The following is a 22,153-nucleotide window of genomic DNA, read 5'->3' on the forward strand; positions in this document are numbered from 1 at the left end:
AGCTTTCCACTTAATCCTTCTTATCTAGCCAACCAGAGCCAGAACAGTAAAAGTAGTAAATATTTGGGGAACCCAAGCATGATTCAGGGGGACAAGCCACAGGATTTTTCAAACATTTCCCCAGAAAAGGGACATCTCACTTCTCAAAATGACACTGGGCACCAAGTTCACAGAGTCACAATGTCAGTAGGAGTGGAGACTTCTCAAGTCATCTGCAAGACAGTGGCTGTGGGGACCTCTGAAACAATTGATGCAAATTTGAGCAACCTTCCCAACAAATTATTGAATGCAGTTATATCCCACAAAGATCAAAGTAAAACCATAGGAAAACAGGAAATGAGTGGGTATGTTGGTTCAAAATGAGATGTATAATCTTGGCACGACTTGGTTGTTTGAGGGACCTTAATCTATCTCTTGTGGTGTCTGCATGTCTTAAATGTTTGATCAGAGTTCAAAAGCTTCAAATCCTATTGGCTAAATGGCACCACACATTTTTAAAACCTAGAAAGTGGCCCTTCTCTGCAATCATGTCTGTCCTTTGAAAGAACATCCACCCATAGAGTCGTGGCCCCTATCCTGTCCTTCTTCAAGGGCCCGTAACACCTGGTTCTTCCACCAGGAATTTGAGAACATAGTGGGCCCTTGTAGGAATATGAAGTTGAAGTTTATGCCTTCACTTAACAATCATGTTTCATTTAAGGCAAAAAAAAAAAGGATATAAAATCATGGTCATGTGATGATTTACTTAACAAACACCACAATTAAAGTCTGTAGAGATTCTCAGTTTTCCAGGTCATAGTTGTCACAAAGTTGCTTTTTCAGGAGGCAACTAAACTTTCTTGTTTTTTTTCTTTTGAAGATGTTTCACTTCTCATCCAAAAAGCTTCTTCAACTCTGAAAGGATACTATATTCCTTGCAGACAGCTGATAATCTGCATCCTTTTAGAGAATCGTTGAAGCACTTGGGGGTTTATCTGTGTCCTCAGGGTCACCTGAGTGGTGCTCCTGGTTCCTGTAGTCTGCAAGTTGTTTTCCTCTGGAAATCCATTCCTACTCCCACACCATTCAAAAGATGTTCATCCCAAATTGTATAGCTAAAAGTCTGTAGAAATTCTGTCATCCAGGTCATGGTTTTCCCAAAGATGCTTTTTCAGGAGGCAACAATTAATCAGTGGAACAACTTACCTCCAGAAGTTGTAAATTACTCCAATACTGAAGTTTTTAAAAAGATGTTGGATAACCATTTCTCTGAAGTGGGATAGGGTTTCCTGCCTAAGCAGGAGGTTGGACTAGAAGACCTCCAAGGTCCCTTCCAACTCTCTTATTCTATTCTATTCAAGTGGATTTTCTCCCCCCCCCCCACGCTTTTCCCTTTAAAAAAAATAAGAAATAAAAAATAAGAATGTTTAGTTACCTCCTGAAAAGGCACCTTTGGGGACAATTACATCACTTAGTAACAGAAGTTCCACTTCTAGCTGTGGTCCTAAGTAAAGGACTATAGTAACTATACTGAAGGTTCTCCTAAGCATCTCTTACATCTATTGGCTTCCCTTAACCATTCTTTGCACCAATCTGTTGTCTGAAGATGGAAAAACCAGTTTGTGGAACCCTTTGTTCCTTCCAATTGTTTATTTCAGCATTTGCTTGTCATTGTCTATCACTCAAATATCCATTTCACTGTAATAAGAGCAGTTTTAAATTAAACTTCTCTGGAATGTTTGGGCATCATGACCTGGTTCCATGGAAAACAATTTTTCCATGGGCTGGGGAGTGGTGTTGGTGTTAGTTTCACATGCTCCATAGATCCCACACATGCGCAGATGAAGCCTCACTAACCTGCGTGGCCCAGTTCTTAATGGACTGTGGATCGGTACCAACCAGTCTGCAGACCAGGGGGTTGAGGACATCTACTCTAAACAACACATGGTGTTCTGGCTGAAAATTAAACTCTTTCTAAAACACCAAACATAGATTGGAGTTGACACAACTATTGTTTATTTCTACCACAGACTTATTTTAAAAACGTATTGCCCCAGGGTTCTAACTCTAAAGATCAATTAAGCATTTGTAAATGATTTTATTTATTTACTTAACACTGTTATAGACCATCCAGCTCATAGGTGGCGAATCTGGGTGGCCTACAATGAAATCAACTATTAAAACAGAATATAAAAGCCAATTTAAACAACTAAATTATTAGCATAAATATAAGCAAGATTTCAAGAATCTTTATTAAGATGTTATATGTCAGTGATGGGCAACCTTTTTGGCGTGGTGTGTCAAAAATCGGCAAAAAATCGAGCATAACTCGCGTTGTGTGTCACTTCGACAAAAACATAATTTTGCACAATTTATAGTTTAAACTACAAAAATGTATAATTGCAATATATAATTGTATTTAATAAACCAAAAACAAATTATTTAACATACCTGCTTAGTAACTTCTTTCATCCTCACTTTTTTCCAAGAGCTGGGAATGATTAGTTTCAAAATGTCTATTTATATTCCACGTTCTGCTTACTACCGTTTCAGTACATAGAACGCAAAATGATCTGCCATTTTTTTCTATAATGCCATACATCTCGCTCCATGTCTCTTGAAAGGGTCGGCCACTGCCACTACCACTCCCTTTACTTAACCTTTGTTTTTTATTTTTTGGGTGCTCCATCAGTGGGCCATTGACAGCAGATAGAATTATAGATAGCCAATTAGGGGTTAACTAGCCTAACAAGCTAACACAACCTCCCCCTCACTTATCTCAGTTATTGTGGGCAATTACAAGTCCATGGCCCCCCAATAGTTGCTGCTAATGGCGCTCACAGTTCCCGTTGGCACTCCGCTGTTCCCTGCTGTGGTGCGGTCGTAACCGACAGTCCCAGGAGTAGACTCTCTGTGCCAGCCTGACTGGAGAGAGGCGCGCACTGTTCCCGCGCTCCTCTCCTGCGGGTCCTCCCTCGCCGCGCTGATGACGTGTGTGCGCCCAGCACGCACGCCTTACCAGCAGCCCCTGCGCTCAGAAAGGGGCGGCGGCGATACAGTAAGTGAGTGTGGGCGGGGGAGATCACACGTCCCGCCCCCCCCGTTCCTCCAGCACAGATTCTTTCATCTTCGGCGGCCGTGCAGGAGCTGAGGATGAATCGCATGAAATCCTGTGCGTGTCACCCCAAATGGCTACGCGTGTCAGCACTGACACGCGTGTCATAGGTTCGCCATCACTGTTATATGTGGTGCTATCAACGCACAGGCACTCTGCCGTCAGGAGATTCCCAGGCCTGATGAAAAATTCACGTTTTGAGGGTTTTGATGGATGCATTTTGACTTTTAAATTTTGCTTGCTTACTTTCGAACATTATGCAAGACAAAACTAATAAGAATGGAGATCTAGAGGTATATTCAATATATCATTATTATTATTTAGAGTTCCTTAAATTTGTCTGATTTAATCTTTCTGTCTTATTAGAAAGGAGGAGCCTGTAGCCACGGGCAAAATGAAAACTGCAATAAGCACAGGTAGGAATAAATCTCAATTAAAATGACCAATAGCAGTATGGGTTACCCATGATCGTTGTAGAACATCCCTTTCTGAACGAAGTAATTGAACTAAATTATGGTATTGACTACGAGTCCAAATTTGCCCTTCTCCAAATTCAGCAGAGCAGTTTGCAAACGTCTGCATGCAATTGATCTATGTAAGTGAATCGAGACGAATATGGCAAAATTGGTAAAAATGAAAAACTAAGAGAAAATGACAGACAGATTGACCATCCCTTGCTTTTGCCGTTTCATAGTTGACCTTTGTCTCGTTTGTTTTGCAGCTAAAGGAAAAAACAGTGTTAAATTTGTAACCCTCTATAGCATTCTGTCTTCTTCATTGGAGAGGCTGAAGAAATCAAGCAAGGATGGTACTAAGGTAATTGGTCTAAAGTGGGGACTATGATATAAAGAGGCTCCCAAACTTTGGGGCACCAGCAACCGGTTCCATGAAGAGAGGTTTTTCCACAGACCAGAGGGGGCGTAGATTCACGTGCTGCATGCATCCTGCGGATGGGGTTTGCTTGTTTGCGCAGACCGGTTGCTGGTATGCCATGGAGCGGTGTTGGTCCACAGACTGGGGGTTGGGGACCCTTGATTTAAAGAATGGAGGAGGATGGTGGGAATTTGTTTTAAGGCTCAGGTCTCTAATAGTGCAGCATTTTTCAACCCTGCAAGCTTTTAGAACGGTGGACTCAGTGGTGGGTTTCAAATTTTTTTAGAACCTCTTCTGTAGGTGTGGCCTGCTTTGTGGGTGTGGTTTGCAGCCATGTGACCAGGTGGGCATGGCTTGCCAGCCATGTGACTGGGTGGGCCTGGCCAACTTATAAAATGTGGTGAAACTCATTTAACATCGCCCTTGTTTAGCAACCAAAATGTTGGCTCAGAAACTCTGGCATTTGAAGCACATAAGTCTTAAAGCTGTCAAGTTACAAGACCCTTGCACCCCTAACCCTTTAGGAAAAAAAACCCAGGGGTGTTCAAACCTGACAGCTTTAAGACTTGTGGACTTCAACTCCCAGAATTCCTCCTCTCACTCTTCATCTTGATGATGTGTGGACAGGCGGGGGAAGGGAGCTGGAACCGGTTCTAAACGACATTGTAGATTTGTGGAACTTCTTCTATAGAAGAGATTAGAACTGGCAGGAATGCAACCCTGGGTGGACTCCAACACCCAGAATTGAAAAACTTTTAATAGTGATACACTTTGAATTCTTCCAGCTGGTTGATATTTTTTGTGCCTTCAACTGATAAAAGTCTAAAGTCAATACAGGTAATCCTTACAACATTTCATTTAGTGACTGCTCAATGTTACCATAGCACTGAAAAAATCAATTTATGACTATTTCTCACTCTTACAACCATTGTAGCATTCCCAGGGCCACTTAATCAAAATTTGGACATTTGGCAACAGGCATATATTTATAATTATTGCAATGTCTCAGTGTCATGTAATCACCTTTTGTGACCTTGTGACAAGCAGAGTTAATGGGGAACAGATTCATTTAACAACGTGTTACTAACTTAACAAGTGTAGTGATTTCCTTAATGACAGTGTCAAGAAAGGTGGTAAAGTGGGGCAGAACTCACTTAATGACTGTTTTACTTAGCAGTTAACTGTTTTGGGCTTAATTGTGGTCAAGGACCACCTGTATTTAGTGTACATTATAATAAGCATCTTCTGTATTTACCACCCTTGAACAGAAGTATCCAAGGAGATCCATAAAGCAAATTTCAACAATCCTTCCAATTCCATTGATATGTATTTCCATCTGAATATCACAGAATCACTACGTTGGGTTGAAATTATAGAAGGGATCCAGTGCATTCCATCTCAAACACAAAATTACAACAGAGTAACCAATGGGATGGCTCAATGGCTAACATGCTGAGCTTATCAATCAGAAAGGTCGGCAGTTCAGCGGTTTGAATCTCTAGTGCCGCGTAACCGAGTGAGCTTCCATTACTTGTCCCAGCTTCTGTCAACCTAGTAGTTCGAAAGCATGTAAAAATGCAATATAAAAATAAGGACCACTTTTGGTGGGAAGGTAACAGTGTTCTGTGCACCTTCGGTGTTTAGTCATGCCGGCCACATGACCATGTCTTCGGACAGCGCTGGCTCTTCAGCTTTGAATGCCCCCTAGAGTCGGGAATGACTAGCATATATATGCAAGGAGAACCTTTAACGAGTGGGGGAAAATAAGGTGAATGAAATCATTTTCCCTGGGGGAAACTTCTGGTTGAAATGTATTAGTCCTTTATCACCTAAATAATTGACTACTTTTGAGAATGAAGCCTTCACCATCCTGTCTGCAAATCATCCTTTTTCTTTCTCTGTTTGATTTCTCACAGTGCATGACTCCCAAAACTTCCAAACATGTCACAATCTCTGGGATAATTGGCAAATCAAGAAAAAGTATTGTCCTGAAGGACGAGAAGACCGGCAAGACCTTAGGAGACGGCACCTCCAACATTGTAGGGCTCGTCTCCAAGGAAGCCATTTGTGTGGTGATGAAGAAAGATTTTCCTCCACCTCTGCAGCCCCCAAAATCAATGGCAAAGAGGCCATAAAGCCCCAGTCTCCTTCAGCAAGAGAGACCCTTGTGGAAACCAATGAAGCCACAAAATTAGGCCATCCAATTGCAGCCAATGAGCCTGGTGTGACCAGCATCACTTCCCAAGCACCACACAAGAATACAGGAGTAGAACAATGCAGTGTTCCAAGCTTGGAGAATTGAGAGGCTTCTAAAAAGACTTTGCCTGCAACCAAAATAGCTGAGAAACCTAGGAATGCGGCTACCACCACTCTCTAATCACAGAAGAAACCCCCATTAATGAAATTACTCCAACTAAAACTTGTCCCCCAATCTCCACAATCCAGAAAAGCACCAAGGAAAACCTAAGGGACCAGCTTTTCCAAGACTGCTGAAATCTGTAAGCATGGGATTCTCAGCCACAAGCAAAGACACTGTGATAGCTGGTCCTGCTATCTGAGAAAACCAGAGCAAACTCTCTGTGGTTGCTGGTGCTCCTATCAAAAAGTAAACCCCCCAAAAACTTAAAATGCTAGGCGTGGGGCACTCTGCGATGGGCATATTTGCTGAAATAATTGGCTCTCTTGAGCCAGTTAGCGTACAGGTATTCCTTGATTGATGGCTATTCATTTAGCGACCAAAGTTATGACCAGGCCTGGCACTTACAACCATTGCAATGACCCCATGATTATGTGATCAAAATGTGGGTGCTTGGCTAGCAACAGCAGTAAGATTTATATACCACTCCACAGTGCTTTACAGCAGTTTTTGAGTAGTTTAAGGGGGTAGTAGTAGTAGGGGATTTGGGTAATCCTCTAGCTAGGATTCTGCCCGATTCAGTGAACCCCCAAATGCTGGCTCCGCCCACTCTTCCTCTCCCAGGAGTCTCCACGCAACCTGTTCATCATGCCAGGTAAGTGCCTGCCCACACGGAGGCTTAAAGAGGGTGAAAAGGGGGCCTTCCGGAGGTTCTGGAAGTCCAGAAACGGGCATGTTTCCAGCCTCCAGAGGGCCTCCAGAGCCTTATGGAAGCTCAAGGAAAGCCTCCGGAGCCTGGAGAAGGTGAAAAACAGGCCTACTGGAAGTACCGGAAGTCCAGAAATGGGCCTGTTTCCAGCCTCCAGAGGGTCTCCGGAGCCTGGGGGAAGCAGTTTTTGCCCTCCCGAAGGCTCGAGGAAAGCCTCCAGAGCCCGGGGAGGGCAAAAAAGCCCCCCCACCAAGGTACAGGAGACTAACTAGGCTAGGCCCACTATTGCCACATCCACCCAGCAATGGGGCAGCAAACCCATTGCTGGAAGTTTTGAGGCCTACCCCGGCTCATAAACATGTTTTTACAGATGTTGTAGCAGGAGTTTCCAACTCCCTAACGGTCTCTGGCCCTTTGGGAACTGGGTCATACAAGTGGTGGGTGAGCGAGCGTGCAAAATTCCATTCGTGCAAGTAGTGGGCAAACAAAACCACCACCACCACCACCGGTCACCACTGCTGCTGCCAGTCCATGAAGCCTGAAAGGTTCGGGACTGCTGGGTTGTAGTATCCCAGGGTAATGTGATTATCATTCCAGCTTCTGACAAGCAAAGTCAGTGGGAGAAGCCAGATTTGCTTGACAACCACATGATTCACTTAAAAAACACAGTGATTCGCTTAGCAGCTGCAGCAAAAAAGGTTATAAAATTGGGTGTGACTCATTTAATGATTGCCTCACGCAGGAACAGAGGTTCTGGTCCCAATTGTAGTTGTTAAATTGAAAGTTATTTGTAAAAGTTTAAAAGTCTTGAAGGGACATAATAATAGCAGAATAGGTAGAATTACTGGGCCAAAATAATAACTTGCTATTTCGCTTCTGTAAGAATTAGGATTGCCTCTGCCATTTGCTTCTACCAATGATCTAATTCCTGTCATCTTGTTTTTGTGCACAACTCAGTGCCTGGTGTTGGGTGTGTCATGGGCTGGCAGGGTTACATCGGGCAAATTACCTTTGTTGCCAAGCACCCAGCCCCCCTCAGTTGCGAAGCACTCAGCAATAGCAATAGCAATAGCAGTAGACTTATATACCGCTTCATAGGCCTTTCAGGCCTCTCTAAGCGGTTTACAGAGAGTCAGCATATTGCCCCCAACAATCTGGGTCCTCATTTTACCCACCTCGGAAGGATGGAAGGCTGAGTCAACCCTGAGCCGGTGAGATTTGAACCACTGACCTGCTGATCTAGCAGTAGCCTGCAGTGCTGCATTTAACCACTGCGCCACCTTGGCTCAGGCCCCATGTTCCTTGCTGCACAGCCAATGAAGGGCTACAAGGAAGGCATGCGCCAGAGGGGCAGAATTGGGTACTAAGCTGATGTCTCTGAAGGTATAAAAGGATTCCATATCTTCCCCAAGGTGTGGCCTTCCTTACATGCACCTTGTGTGTAGACCGTGGAATGATCTACCCAGCTCTTTGCTTTGATCAAAATTAAAAGCTATTTCTTTTTCAAGGGTCTACTTAAGCTCTTCTTTTGGCCTATCGATGAGTTAAGTGCATCGTCACACCTTACAGTCTGATATCTGACATCCAAAGTAGACTTGGACAGGAGGCTGTCAGAGATTATGCCTTCTTCCTAAACCCCTGTTGCAGGAATTGTTGGTCATGTAGAAATCTAGATTGTGAGGGCGGATGCTATATGGTAGACATTATTTATATTATGTTCTGCTGGTCTTACAAGGTCCGACCATAAAGGATAGGCTGAGATTTCAGGCGCAAAGTGCCCTCAAGCCTCAGTGGCTTAAATTTATTGGAAGACAAATCTGTAGAAAATATGGTATTTTTGAAAACCAACACAAGGACTTGGCAGCCATCTGTCCATTTTCAGCAAAATTCACCTGCCAGGTGTCGAATAGAATAGCCTCACCCACTAATATAGTAAAATAGAGGAGTACAAGAGAATTCATTTTACTTTCCCCGTTTCTAAGTTTTTATTACATGTGAACTAGAAATTGTGTTTTAAAGCAGACTCTAGTGGAGTGCTAAACAAATCAATCCTGAACTTTGCATTGTTCTGGTAGTGTGTTTAACAACTAGCCATAGTTCCTTGTTTACAGTCAAATAATCAAGAGTTTGCTAAAAGGAAAATAAATTCAGCTGCTTTATTTCTTCTCCAAATTGTTCAGGAAGAAAAAAGCACGTGTAAACCAAGCACTGTATATTATAAGGTTTTCTTTACGGCATCCACATGGCCCAACGTTGTTTTTTTTCTGTGTTCATCTTGGAGCAAAAAAGGAAGACGGAATATATAACTTTTGCAAGCAAATTTGTTCACTTGAGATTCCATTCTTTAATATTTTGTTTTGGGGTTGAGCAAAAGCTTACGCCCCTACCCGAGACATCTGTTCCTAGCCACAATGGTGCCAAAATAACAAAATGTTTGCTATGGTTTCACAATGACAGTTCCACCCTTTTGCATTTGCTTTGCATCATTGCACAAAAAAACTTAAGGGGCTGAGTTGCCTTGAAATTTTTGTTTCGTCCCTCATTTCTTTGTTGCCCTGATGGATGCCTATTGCTTTATTATTAATACTTTTATTCTACTTGGCAGCAGCCTTCAAATAGATGAAATTTGCCCCTGAGTTAGCAAAGCTGTTCTTTCTGGCAAGAAGTCACGAGTTGCTCATTTTTTCCTACTTTTTCCTGCTTTGCTGCTTTTTTAAAATGTATGTGAGATGCTGTATTCCAATTTATGGGATGCAATTCTAGACTGGAGGGGAAGTGACAGACAGTAATCCACAATGGAACCCTAGTTAGGCATAAACAATTTCTGGAAGACTTTTTAGAATGTCCAGCTACTTTCCAATGTAGCTGTGATCTCTCATTTAACTACTAACTAGGCTGGTCCTGAGTAATGTTTTTTTCAAAATAACATGAGACCAACTCAGTGGTGTTGCCTCCTGTGACATCCACAGTTTGCAAGTTACTAAAAGTGCAATTTCACAAAATTCTCAAACATATGATTCTTTTCATTAAAAAATAACTTCCATGACAGTTTTAAAAAATAAAGATAAAAATTAACTAAAAGCCAATGTTTTAGAATAAAGAAAGAAAAAAAGTTAAACCTAAAATGCAGAAAAAAGAAAGTAAATATAAAACAGAAATGTCCAGTTTTCTTTTATATCAGTTGGAAGTATAAATTAAACTCTTACTGTATGGTTACAGCATGACTTCCTTTTTTTCTATAATCTATATTTTTCTAGTCATTAAAGCCATATGAATTCATTTTTTCTGTTTTATGCAAAAAGTCTACAAGAGGTTTTCAGTATTAAACTAAGTTAATATATTTTCTCTAATCTAAAATGTTAATTAGTGATCCCAGCAAGTTTCATCTCCTTTACCATCCATTTTACCATTGTGGGTAATGTCAAATCTTTCCAACTTTGTGTATACAATATAATAATCTCACTGCAATTGTCATATATAAAAACAAAGTTCCATCAGTCTCAAAAGAGACATCTCTGGTTTCAGTTTTGTGTTAATTTTCCAAATCTTCTGAATTAGTATGAGTAGAGTCCAATTTTTTTTATATATCCATCAAGCATGATAAACTATCCCGTCACATTTCCAATATAAATTTAAAAAAAATGTTTATACATTCTAGATATTTTTTCTAATGACATATACCAATGTTTTGGGCATATAATTTCTTTTGCAATTATAACAGTCTAAATTTCAGTCCTTTAATCCATATATTCTTTGTCTGTTTGATTTGTAATTAAAATTGTTAGCCAATTTTGTCATATATTCTTTCACATGTTCTTGTTGCAAATTTCAATAAAAGTTTATTCTTTAGAAATAATGCGATCATTACTTGTACACAATTCTATTTTCAAGATTAGTCTTAAAATATTCAAAACCAAAAATTATTTTATCTACTTTAAATCTTTCTAGCTATTATACATGAGACAACCTTTGAAAAATACATCTTTCTGCAATCAGAACCACTCTTGACTTCCCTGACAAAATTCTAGTATGTCAAAATAAGTTAACTATTTATGTTTGTAAAGCATTTCCCATCTATTAAATGCTTCTTGTTATGACTGCCACAAAAGTGTTTTTGGATGTAACCTGGTTTATATCTCTTCCATATTCCCAACAGGCCACGTCTAACATAATTATTTTTAAAACTTTATTACTTTAGCTTTATTCTTACCATAAGTATCCATGCCACCTAAATCTCAAACATGACCTTTTAGCTCTGACACCCTTCTATTTCTTGTAATATTTTATATTTAACTCATGTTTTCCCCCAACACAAAAATTTAGATATACCTGTCTGCTATTGCTTCAATGGTACGTCAGCTGTTAAAGCAGATACTAATCACAGAAATTATTAGCAAGAGTGACAATTGTATTTTCTCCCATCTCATAAATATTCTTTTTTTTTTAAAGGAAGGTCTGAACTTCTCATGCCACTGAATGTGTAGAGTACAGACAGTCCTCATCTGGTATTGCCAACTTTGTTGTTAAGTGAAGCAGTCATTAAATGAAACTGCAATAGTGTTTATGATCTTACCTCAGTTTTACTTTCTTTTATGAACTGAGGTCATAAAGGTAATGACTAGTTATAAAATTACTTTTTCATCACCATCATAACTGAATGGTCATTAAACAAGTTATTTGCCAAATGAGAACTACCTGAAATATATTTGAAAAGAAGGTGAAAGATGTTTAGGGGAAAAAACAATACTTGGAATAGTAGTTTGGACTGGAATAGAGAGAAAATTAAGTACCTACCATTGAAGGTGAAGAATCTGGAGAATTTATATCTAAACCAAATTTCTGATAATTGTAGCAAGATTTATCCTGTATTTATCCATACAGCCTGAGGCTATAGGCATCTTTTAGAAGGCCTGGCCTAGAAAGAAGGCAGTGCATATGAGATCTAAATTGAATTATCTCTCTCTCTTTAGGACTTTCGACAGTGAACCCTGTACTGTTTAAAGAAAATCTTTCTCCTCTTACCCCAATCCAATAGTGGGAGCCAAGTAATTTAACAACCAGTTCGCCCTAAAGACCAGGTGGGCGTGGCTGGGGGTGGTGGTCATGTGACTGAGTTGGGGTGGCCAACTCAATGTCACTCACAACAAGATGGGGCAGCGCAGGAGGCTGAAGTGGTGGTGGCTGGAGCCTTAGACTTACATTTGTGCAGCAACAGCAACGGTGATTCTCCAATGTGTCATCTCTTGCTGGGTCTCACTGCCCAACAGTCAGGGTTTTTAAAAGGGGTTTTGCAGCAGGAAGCAGCGGGCAGCTACTTCCAACCATTGTTGGTGCAACTGGGCACATGACCCCGTCCCAAGACACTGGCCTGCAGCTACTGCCTTGTTTTCATTGAGAAGCTTGCAACCTCTGGTCATTTTCAGTGCAAGAAGCCTGCAGCCGCTGCCTATTTTTCAGCGCAAGAAGCCTCCAGCCACCAGTGTTTTTCGGTGTGAGAAGCCTGCAACCACCACTTCTTTTTTGGCGTGAGAAGCCTTCAGCTGCGGGTCTTTTTCAGCGCAAGAAGCCTGCTGCCACTGCCTATTTTTCAGCAGTAGAAGCCTGCAGCTGCTGCTCTTTTTCAATGCAAGAAGCCTCCAGCTACCAGTGTTTTCTAGTGTGAGAAGCCTGCAGCCACCGTTCTTTGCTGGCTGGAACTGGGCCAGCAGTAGTGGCTGGAGGCATCTCATGCTGACAAAAAATGGTGGCTGCTGGTTTCTCATGTCAGCAAAGAAGTGGCAGTTGCAGGCTTCTCAATGGGGGGGGGGAGCAATGGTGGGTTCTTACCAGTTCGGACCGGTTCAGCTGAACCGGTAGTGTTTTGGCGGCCTGGATCCAGAGCAGCCACACACCCAAACTGGTTATCCAGGTGGCACCATAGGCGGCGCCATCTGTTTTGCATCTGTGCATGCACAGAATTTTTATTGCACTGTGCATGCGCATGCAAAGGGTGCACATGGTGCAACCCACAGTAGTAGCTGCCAGAACCCACCCTTGAGAGGGAGGACACAGTCAGGGCCCTGCTCTGGGCTGCCGCCTGCTCCACCTCCGCTTTGCCCCAGGGAAGGCAAAAACCAGGGGCTGGTGCGTCCCCTGAGGCGAAGGGCTAACAGGCGGCATGCAGGCGGAAGGATGTCAAGAACCAGGCCTAAAAGCCCGACAAGCCTTGTTATGTCCACCCCAAGGTGACCTTTCGGCTGAGTGCCTTACCTTTGCGGGCAGCCACAGTGAGCAGAGCAGGCAAGGCATGGAGATCATCTGGACTGCGTGGTTTGGGCAAGTCAGTGCGACTCTAGCCAGAGAGTAGCTGGGTGTGGACGTGACTCTAACCACTGGCCAAGGTGGGTGAGGCAATATAGGGTAGAGTGGGCAGGGCCACCCAGTGGTGGGATTTGACGATTCGTTAAACTGCACAGAATCTTAACAACTGGTTTGCCCGAATCAGCCTGAACTGGCTGAAGCCCACCTCTGCCCCAACCCCTAAAAATTAAAGGATTGTAATCTCAGTTTGGACAAAAATTATGCCTCTTCTGAATGGCAAATTTTGCTGTAAATTTTGAAATCTTTACAAAGAAATTGTGCTGCTTTTAAATGGTTAGAAAAACTTGATAAGGAAAGAGATTTACTGTGTCCAGTCCACTGACAGATTTAAAAAAGGAGTATTGATTTTGTATATTTGTGTGCATTTGTGTCTGTCTTGTGTCTATTTTTGTAACAAGAACCTTTATTACATTTTTGGTGAAGCACTTAAAAAAGAGATCAGTCAAGAAGAAAGTGAAAACAATTGCACTTTTTTGCAGCTCCTGTTTATTTTGATTCTGGATGATATGGTGAACATGAATAAAAATATTTAAGACTTTTTTTAAAAAAATCAAAGAATTGCTTATGACATCACTTCTAACAAAAGTTCACGCTAGAATGTGTGAGATCTCAGGGGAGAGAGGGTTGAAATCTCTAGAGTGATGATGTTGCAAAAATGGCCTTTTTAAAAATGTTATTTGTACAGAATGCCTAAAAATATTGTTAACCTCTATGTTTTAAAGATGTAGTTGTATTTGCTTTGCAAGCTATCTTGAGAGCTTTTAAAAAGTAGAAAGCAGGTGAGAAATATCATAAACAAAAAATGCCCTCTAATGTGTTTTACTTTCCTACTCTTGTCACATCATGCACAAGAATCAGAATCGAATTCCCCATCTTGATGATATCCATACCACATTTACTCCCAGTCCTAATCTTTGTTGCCTAGCAAATCAAATAAATATGCCAATGATCAGAGAATATTTTAATAAACATTTTAAAATAAGCAATGTGTTAGTAGATTAGAGGAATGCTGGGGGCATAATATATCTTCATTCAGCAGAATCCCAAAGAACTCCATGACATTCTGAGTACAGGAACAGCAGCTCCAAGAAGTGATTAACTCCCTTTCACTGGATATGTTCAAGCAGAGGCTAGACAACTAGAAATGCTTTAATTTGGATTCCTCCCTAAGTAGGAAATTGGACTCAGTACTTAAATGGCTTATAAAGTTTAGGATTTTATGCATTTTTTTCTTCCCTGCTGATTTTCAGAATTCAAAACAGTAATCAGAACTCAATTCAAACATGCATGCAGAATCTAGAAATTGATCCACAGATGCCATTGAGACAGGGACAAGAGGAGAAAAGTGAATTTGACACACAAAGTGAGGCAGTTGCAGTGGTGTTGTGGGGCTTTCGGTCCCCTATTGCTGGATTGTTTGAAAGACAACTGTGAGAAATTTTCCAGAGTTTTGAAATTAATTATAAATAGCTCTTGGGTTACATTGGCAATTGGAATCACGATTGTCATAGCTAAAAAATGGGGTACTAAAGTGTGATGTCACATGACTGCATTGCTTAGTGATAACAATCTCAGCAATCCTAGTTGCTATTGTTAACCCTAAGACAGGTTGTTAGGTGAGAAAGAGTGGAAATTCAAAATAATGAGTGTAGTGGGGAGAGGAAAGGGTGGTCTGGAGAAGCTCTGGGATAACCAGTGCAGCAGTGGTAGGATATGGCTGGTATGCCCCGGGACAGGCGTACTGATGCCTGGTGGGACCATCAGGTACTGTTCTGGTACGGTGCTCTGGAGGGCCCACCTGCCTGCCCGCCCTCCTTACCTGTATTTGAGCCGATTGGGGCTTATGCACACGGAGCGTACAGTGCCTGTGCAATACTCTGCCGAGTAGCTGGAACGTTGCAGGCGGTAAGTATGCATGCGCGCACTGCGCGCGTGCATGTGGTGGACACCTAGCCCCGTTGCACCGTACCGGTTGCAGTGAAATCTGGAACCCACCACTGCAGTGTAGCTACAGGTGAGTTGTGGGAGGCCAAGAGAAGGGGGTGCTGCAGTGTTGCTCACGAGTGGCAGAGGTGGTATTTAGCAGGTTCTGACTAGTTCTGGTAGCGGAAATTTTGAGTAGCGCAAAGAACCGGTAAAAACCACCTGACTGGCCCTGCCCCCATCTATTCTCTGCTTCCCGCGTCCCAGCTGATCCAGAGGAAATGGGTATTTTGCAGTAACCTTCCCTTGGAGTGGGGAGGGAATGGGGATTTTACAATATCCGCTCCCTGCCACACCCACCAAGCCATGCCCACAGAACTGGTAGTAAAAAAAATTTGAATCCCACCACTGAGGGGTGGGATTTACTTACCTTTTCTACTGGTTCACAAATGTGAGTGTGCACGCAAAACAAGGGTTTCTCAGTGCTTCTTGAGTAGCTTGCTTCTACCATCTTGTGAAAAGGAGCCATTTTGTTACCTCTGCTTCAGTTAGGAATCCCACTCACTCCTCCTTCCATGCAGCTTCCAGAAGATTCTATGAGTCCAGCCAATCATTAGGCAGCAGATCAGTAGCCACACATCTGATTGGCCTGTTTTTTTATATATAAATATTTTGCCAGTCCCTGAAATTCTGGCAGTTATTCCTAATTTAACTGGGGTGGGAATAAGTGAGTCTAAACCCTTATTCATTTTCTGGAAAACAGGTCGCTAGTTTACTTTGCACCATGGTATCCCAAGGGTCTTACCTCAGGGTTGGCCCCAGAAGGAATTTTCCTCAACTCCATCTCTCTGGATGAGGCAGGGTGTTCATTCAAACGCACTGAGAGTGATTTATTTATGTAGCATTTATTTATGTATCATCTTTAGAAACTGCCCATTTCCCTCAGATTTTTGTTCCTTCCAAAACAATAATCCTGTATTTTTGACAAGGGCTTGTGATTCTTTTTGATGTAAGACTGCAAATTAATGGGTTAAGATCAGGGAGCGTTTCAAATGGGGTTGAGGCTGCAGCTGAGATGAGGCCTACCAGTTTCCAGCTCCTGAGTCAGACCACATAAATGCCGCTTCACTTTTTCTCTCTCGGGGCTAGAAGTCACCACAGCAGTCTGATATGATAAATTAATAAGGGTATTGGGAGGAGAGAGAGTAGTTTTTTTCTGATATTTTTAACTGAAGCTAGAAAAAAGCAAGCTAGGAAGTAGAGAAAAATATTCCATCCAGAATAATATTAACTGAGATATCTCCAGCAGAGGGAGTGCACAGTTCTGTACAGAAAAAAAAAGCAGAGCCATCTTCAAGTCACAATCTTGGCAACAAAATGGACCTGATTTGCTTTTCCCATATTCTGTAATATTGGGAGGCGGAAGGGGGGGTCTTCCCAGTTTTTATTTATTTAGCATATAACAAATACATGGACTTATAGTTGTTCAAATGTTAATGTCCATTCCCCCAGCTTTCAAGGACAAGGTGATCTGTGTTGAAAAAAAAACAGACATTGGGGCTCTGTGTAAGCTCTTGATGGACATTCAGACAAAATGTGATGGATATTTTGTTGAGGAGCACACTGAGGGGTAGAGGCAAGACCCCACTTAAACATTGAGTCCTGGTAGACACCATGTTGGGTTCACAGTCTAATCTGGAGCTATAAGGTTTTGTGGTGGTCTCTTATCCAAGTAATAATCAGCTCTGAGATCAATGCTATTTAGCTATTTCTGTGATCAGCCATTATTGGCTATGTATGGAGCTTTATCTGACTTGGGCTCTACAGGGAAAAATTAAAATGATCTGTGACAAAGAAGCAGAGCATCCGTGGCCAAAACACTCTGGAATTTCTTGTTTACATATGTTTGCATATCAAATTTTTAATTACGAATTCTTGACAATACAGGAAGCTGCATAATTCCTCCCTTGAGGAGGGAAATTTAGACAGAGACAGTGGTTAAGGGTTCCTTCATATGCTTTATCTCCCAACTGATTTAATCCTCTTCGTTTGCTCTTACATTTAATTTGCTAAAAATTAATCTGAAAGGAAAGGAAAAATCAGAATGAAGAATGTATCCTCAATGAATGAACGGTTAGGCAGCTCTGCAACTATCAATGATGTATGTTGAGTAGAGATGTTAGGAAGAGCAGGGCTGTGAGAAGTGAGGGCTGGACTGCTGTTCAAAGAAGTCAGCTTGCTCTTCAAAGAAGTCAGTAGTTGGGAGTAGCTACCATGAACTGGGATGATAATTAATGACAAAGTGAAGCCATGTCAAATTAGAAATAAATAGAAAGGAAAACTGTCCAAGTTAGAAATGAAGAGCAATTCTGATAGGATTTGAAAGAAGTAATTTGGAAGAGAAGGAAAATATTAGGCTAAAATCCCAAACTGAATTTGGTTGAAGACACTGTTTGGATAAGAATGAGAAGTTATTAACTTTCAGATCCTTAGAGAAGAGAAATCAATCAGAAGATATTTCTGAGCCAGAAACCCTCAGCTGTCTAGAAAGGGAATAAGAATCATTGGAATGGTTACAATACTTTTTCTCAGTAGCAATGAATAATTAGATTAGTTACCCAAATCTCTGAAATGAGGACTTCTTTGGGAAGTTGATTTGTCTTTGGGAAATTGATTTGTTCTGAGAAAGGACAAGCAGCATATCAGTTTGACTCCTCCATGTTTTGCCAATACACATTCACTCTCCTACTCTTTCTCTCCTTTTCACTTTTTCAGAAATGCAGAAAGTTTCAGCTGCTACACTAGACACCAAGAAAAGAAAACTCCCTTTCACAGCTCCTTTTGATCCTCGCTTTCCATTCACCAACCAGACTCGTAACTGCTACCAGAATTACTTGGGTAGGTAAAAGACAAGATGTGGCCATAAGGGTTAGGATAATTTTTGCTGAACAACTGAGCCATGCAGGCATATAAAGTAAGCTTGACTTTCTACTTGGTCTATCCAGTTTTGTCATTCCAGTAGCATATTTTAAATACAGAAAAGCAAATACAACTGCTGCAGGAACTTGCTCTATGTACCTAGCAAAAAAGAGACTACTAACTGGAATAATCTAACTGGAATATCTCTGTACTTAGTGGAACTTACTTCTGACAATCGAATGTCAAGAACCAGGCCTAAAAGCCCGACAAGCCTTGCTATGTCCACCCCAAGGAATTAAAAAAAGTGCTTTGTTTCAGTTGCAGATTAGAATATTTGATTGAATGTGGTTTTTAAAAAAATAATATTTATTGGTTATACTTTAAAAAAAAAAAAAAAGACATACAAATACAAATACAACTTTAAACATACAACCCGCCCCCCACGGTGACAGTCATTCACAGCCCAACTTTTTTTTTTCCTTCCTCATTGTTTAGTCTCTAACCAGCATCTTCTCGTTACAAAGTTCAGGGATCTATTACAATACCCTTGTTCACTTTTAGTTCCCATTGTTAACAACTGCTATTTAACTTTCCCCGTTTTAAGTCCCTGCTGTTCTCCTTGTCGCCCACATATACCATAGGTTCCAGCTAAGATAATGCTCTGTTTCTCCTTTGTCCCTCAGCCAACCTGTCATTCTGTCCATTTCTGCACATTTATAAATCTTTTTAATTATGGCATCTTCCAATGGTATGGTAGTAGATTTCCAAAATTGCACATAGGTTATTCTTGTGGCCACAATTATATGTAGGCTCAAATCCATATAGATTTACTCATGTTTTCTGATTTTATGCTTAGTAAAAAAGTCTCAGGTTTCCATTCCATGCTTGCCTTGATAACCTCTTTTAGCCAGTTTTGAATCCTTCTCCAGTACTTTGTGGCCTCAGTACAGGACCACCAAATATGGTAGAATGTGCCATCCCTTCTTCCACATTTCCAACACAGTGGAGATAACCCAGGAAACATTTTGGCTAACCTCGTTGGGGGGACGTGCCACCTATAAACCGTATATGTTTTCTTTAAACGCTGTAAATATTGTAAGTTTAATAGTCTTACTCCATAGATCCCACCATTTGCCCATTTCAATCTCATAGCCAAAATTTCTCTCCCATGCTATTAGAAGGCTTTTATGTGGGTTTTTTAGAGCTCAAGAATTTACAGTACTGTATTTGCAAAGAATCCAGTTCCAGATGTTGCGCAATGCACCTATTACAATTGTCCTATATATTAAGCTGTGAACGTGACACGTCAAAACCGCGCTCGACTAAGCCGCGCCCGATTAAACTGCGTCGCTGACGTCATCAACAGGGCGAAAACAGCTAGCGCGGAGAAAGAAGAACGCTTTAAATAGCGCTTTGAAAGCAAGCCGATTCAACTTAAGGTAAGGGTTAGGTTTAGGGTTAGGTTTAGGGTTAGGTTAAGGGTTAGGGTTAGGGTTAGGGTTAGGGTTAGGGTTAGGTTTAGGGTTAGGTTAAGGGTTAGGGTTAGGGTTAGGTTAGGGTTAGGATTAGGTTTAGGGGGGTTAGGTTTAGGTTTAGGGGTTAATTTTAGGTTTAGGGTTTACAGCGTGCTTCTGTCTCCGCGCTGTTGTCGCCCTGTTGATGAGGTCAGCTACACGGTTTAGTCGGACGTGGTTTAGTCGAGCGCGGTTTTGTGGTGGAACCAGCTATGAATAAGCACAATTGATGACACTATTTATTTCTTGCATTTATCCACACTACCATCACTGTATCCTCATAAGAAACTTGTAGTCAGCCTGAGAGACATTGACCCTAAGTCAACCAATGAACATCAAAATGAAGAAAATATTCTAATGTGAATTTCCCATTTCTGTTCAAGAACAATTATCAGAACATATCAGCTTCTTCTTTGTCCTTGCAGATTATTACCGTTGTCTGAAGATTGTGAAAACTAAAGGCCAGGATGTGCAGAGGTGTGAATGGTACCATAAGGTTTTTAAATCCTTGTGTCCCAGTAGTTGGGTAAGTAGAAACAGTAGTTATGGAAGAAGAAAAAAACCCAATCAGTATCTTTTTTTCCTACAGAATCAGTGCCTTCCTTCCTTCTTTTTTGGAGTGATGGATCATTTCATTTAGGACCCGGGGCAAAATGTGTACTTTCTGTTCATCCTTTTCAAAAAAAAAGTTACAACTGTGTTTATCCCATAAATAAATAATAAATATTTTTAAAGAGGTACCCACCAGTGCTTCAGACCAACTGGCCTATCTTTATTAGTTAATTGTAGTGTAACAGGAGAGCCTATGATGTGGTCTTGTTTTAGCTATGATTGTAAAGGACTTGTCTTACTTTTTTTCCCTCCGAACCACACAACACACAACATCCTGTGTTTCAAAAACACAGGATACCAATGCATCAATGAGCAACTCTTTTTATCAGCAAGCAAGGTCTGGATTTCATCAAGGTTCACATTGTTACTGTGAAAAGGCTGTAAATGTGAATCAAATGCATTTACTATATATAATGCAAGGATGTGATCCCTGTTTATAATAGTTCTTCAAACCCTGGCTGTATCGATCTTTTTGTTTTCAAGACTCACTAGACAGAAGCTGTTAAATGATCATTAATAGACAGATAATAGCAAATTGCTTTGTTCAACATTCCCTAATTCAGTAAACCCTGAATAATTTATCCTACAAATACAGGTAGGCCTGGACATCTGATCACAATTGGGACTAGAATTTCTGTGGCTAACCAAGGTAGTTGTTAAGTGAGTTGCACCCAGTTTTGCCACAGTGGGTTAATCACTGCAGTTATTAAGTGAATCATGCTATCGTTAACTGAATCCTGCTTCCTCCATTGTCTTTGTTTGTCAGAAGCCAGCTGGGAAGGTCGCAAGTGGCAATCACATGACCTCAGTGTACTGCAACTATCATAAATACATGCCAGTTGCCCAGCGAAATTCAGTTGCCTGAATTTTGATCATGTGAGCATGGGGATGTTGCCATAGTCATAAGCTCAAGGACTGGACATAAATCATGTTTTTCAATGCCATTGTAATTTTGAACAATCATTAAAAGAATGGTTGTAAGTTGAGGACTATATTGCTGAGTTTGCTGTCTAGGAATTTGAGGGTTGAAAGCAAGCACGTCTGCAAGACATGAAGAATAAAAAGATGCCATTTTGAAATCTTTAATGACATAGAGAGGAATATTGCTAATTTTGTTGTTATTGTTCCAAGAACAATATTGTGTGCCTGTGCCTAAGCCTCCTTAAGGTTTTTATTTGCTGTTCAGGTTAATCAGTGGGATGAGCAACGTAAACTGGGAAGTTTTCCTGGCAAGATATAAAGATCTATCATCCGTTGCCTTCATGAAGATAGCCTGGGAGGTACAACAGCAAGTATATTTTCGTCTAGTTCCAATTGAATGATTAATTACCTCAGCAGAACTGTGAATCTCCGCACCACTAAAACAGAACAAAATGCAAATAAAAGTATTGTTTTAAAAAAAATTGAACAGAACAGTAATTCCCAATAAACAACTTTTTAACAACTAAAATGTTTAGATATGTTTAAATGCTTTTCTCCCCAGATTTGTATATATGAAACTTTGATTCCCCTGCTATCTTCAAATTTATTTATGTTTTAGTTTATATCTTGTTCTACTTGTTCATGATACCCCTGAAGAAATCTTTTCCTCTCCAAAATTTGAAATTAATCCCACATGTAAGTTTTCTGTAGAAACCCGTATTAGTATATTTTCTCAATAGTTTATTCAAGACCTATTTTCTCTCTGCTTCTTAGATGTTTTGGGCTATCATAGCAACCTTCCTATTATCTTGAGCAACTGGAGCTGTGTAGTTGTGGATAGTTGCTTCAGAATCAGTTGATAGCTTTAATTG

General features: G+C 40.9%; 1 protein-coding gene across 1 annotated transcript; it reads left to right on the top strand.

Annotated features, from left to right (window-relative positions):
- Positions 1-6,971: 6,971 nt before the first annotated feature.
- Positions 6,972-21,600, top strand: LOC116521606 (cytochrome c oxidase subunit 6B1). Its single transcript, XM_032236264.1, has 4 exons — positions 6,972-6,978; positions 18,091-18,213; positions 20,174-20,274; positions 21,547-21,600. The coding sequence occupies exons 1-4, from the start codon at positions 6,972-6,974 to the stop codon at positions 21,598-21,600; spliced, it is 285 nt and encodes a 94-aa protein (XP_032092155.1).
- The last annotated feature ends 553 nt before the right edge of the window (positions 21,601-22,153 follow it).

This window comes from Thamnophis elegans, chromosome Z (assembly GCF_009769535.1).
Source record: "Thamnophis elegans isolate rThaEle1 chromosome Z, rThaEle1.pri, whole genome shotgun sequence".
NCBI classification, from domain to species: Eukaryota; Metazoa; Chordata; class Lepidosauria; order Squamata; family Colubridae; genus Thamnophis; species Thamnophis elegans.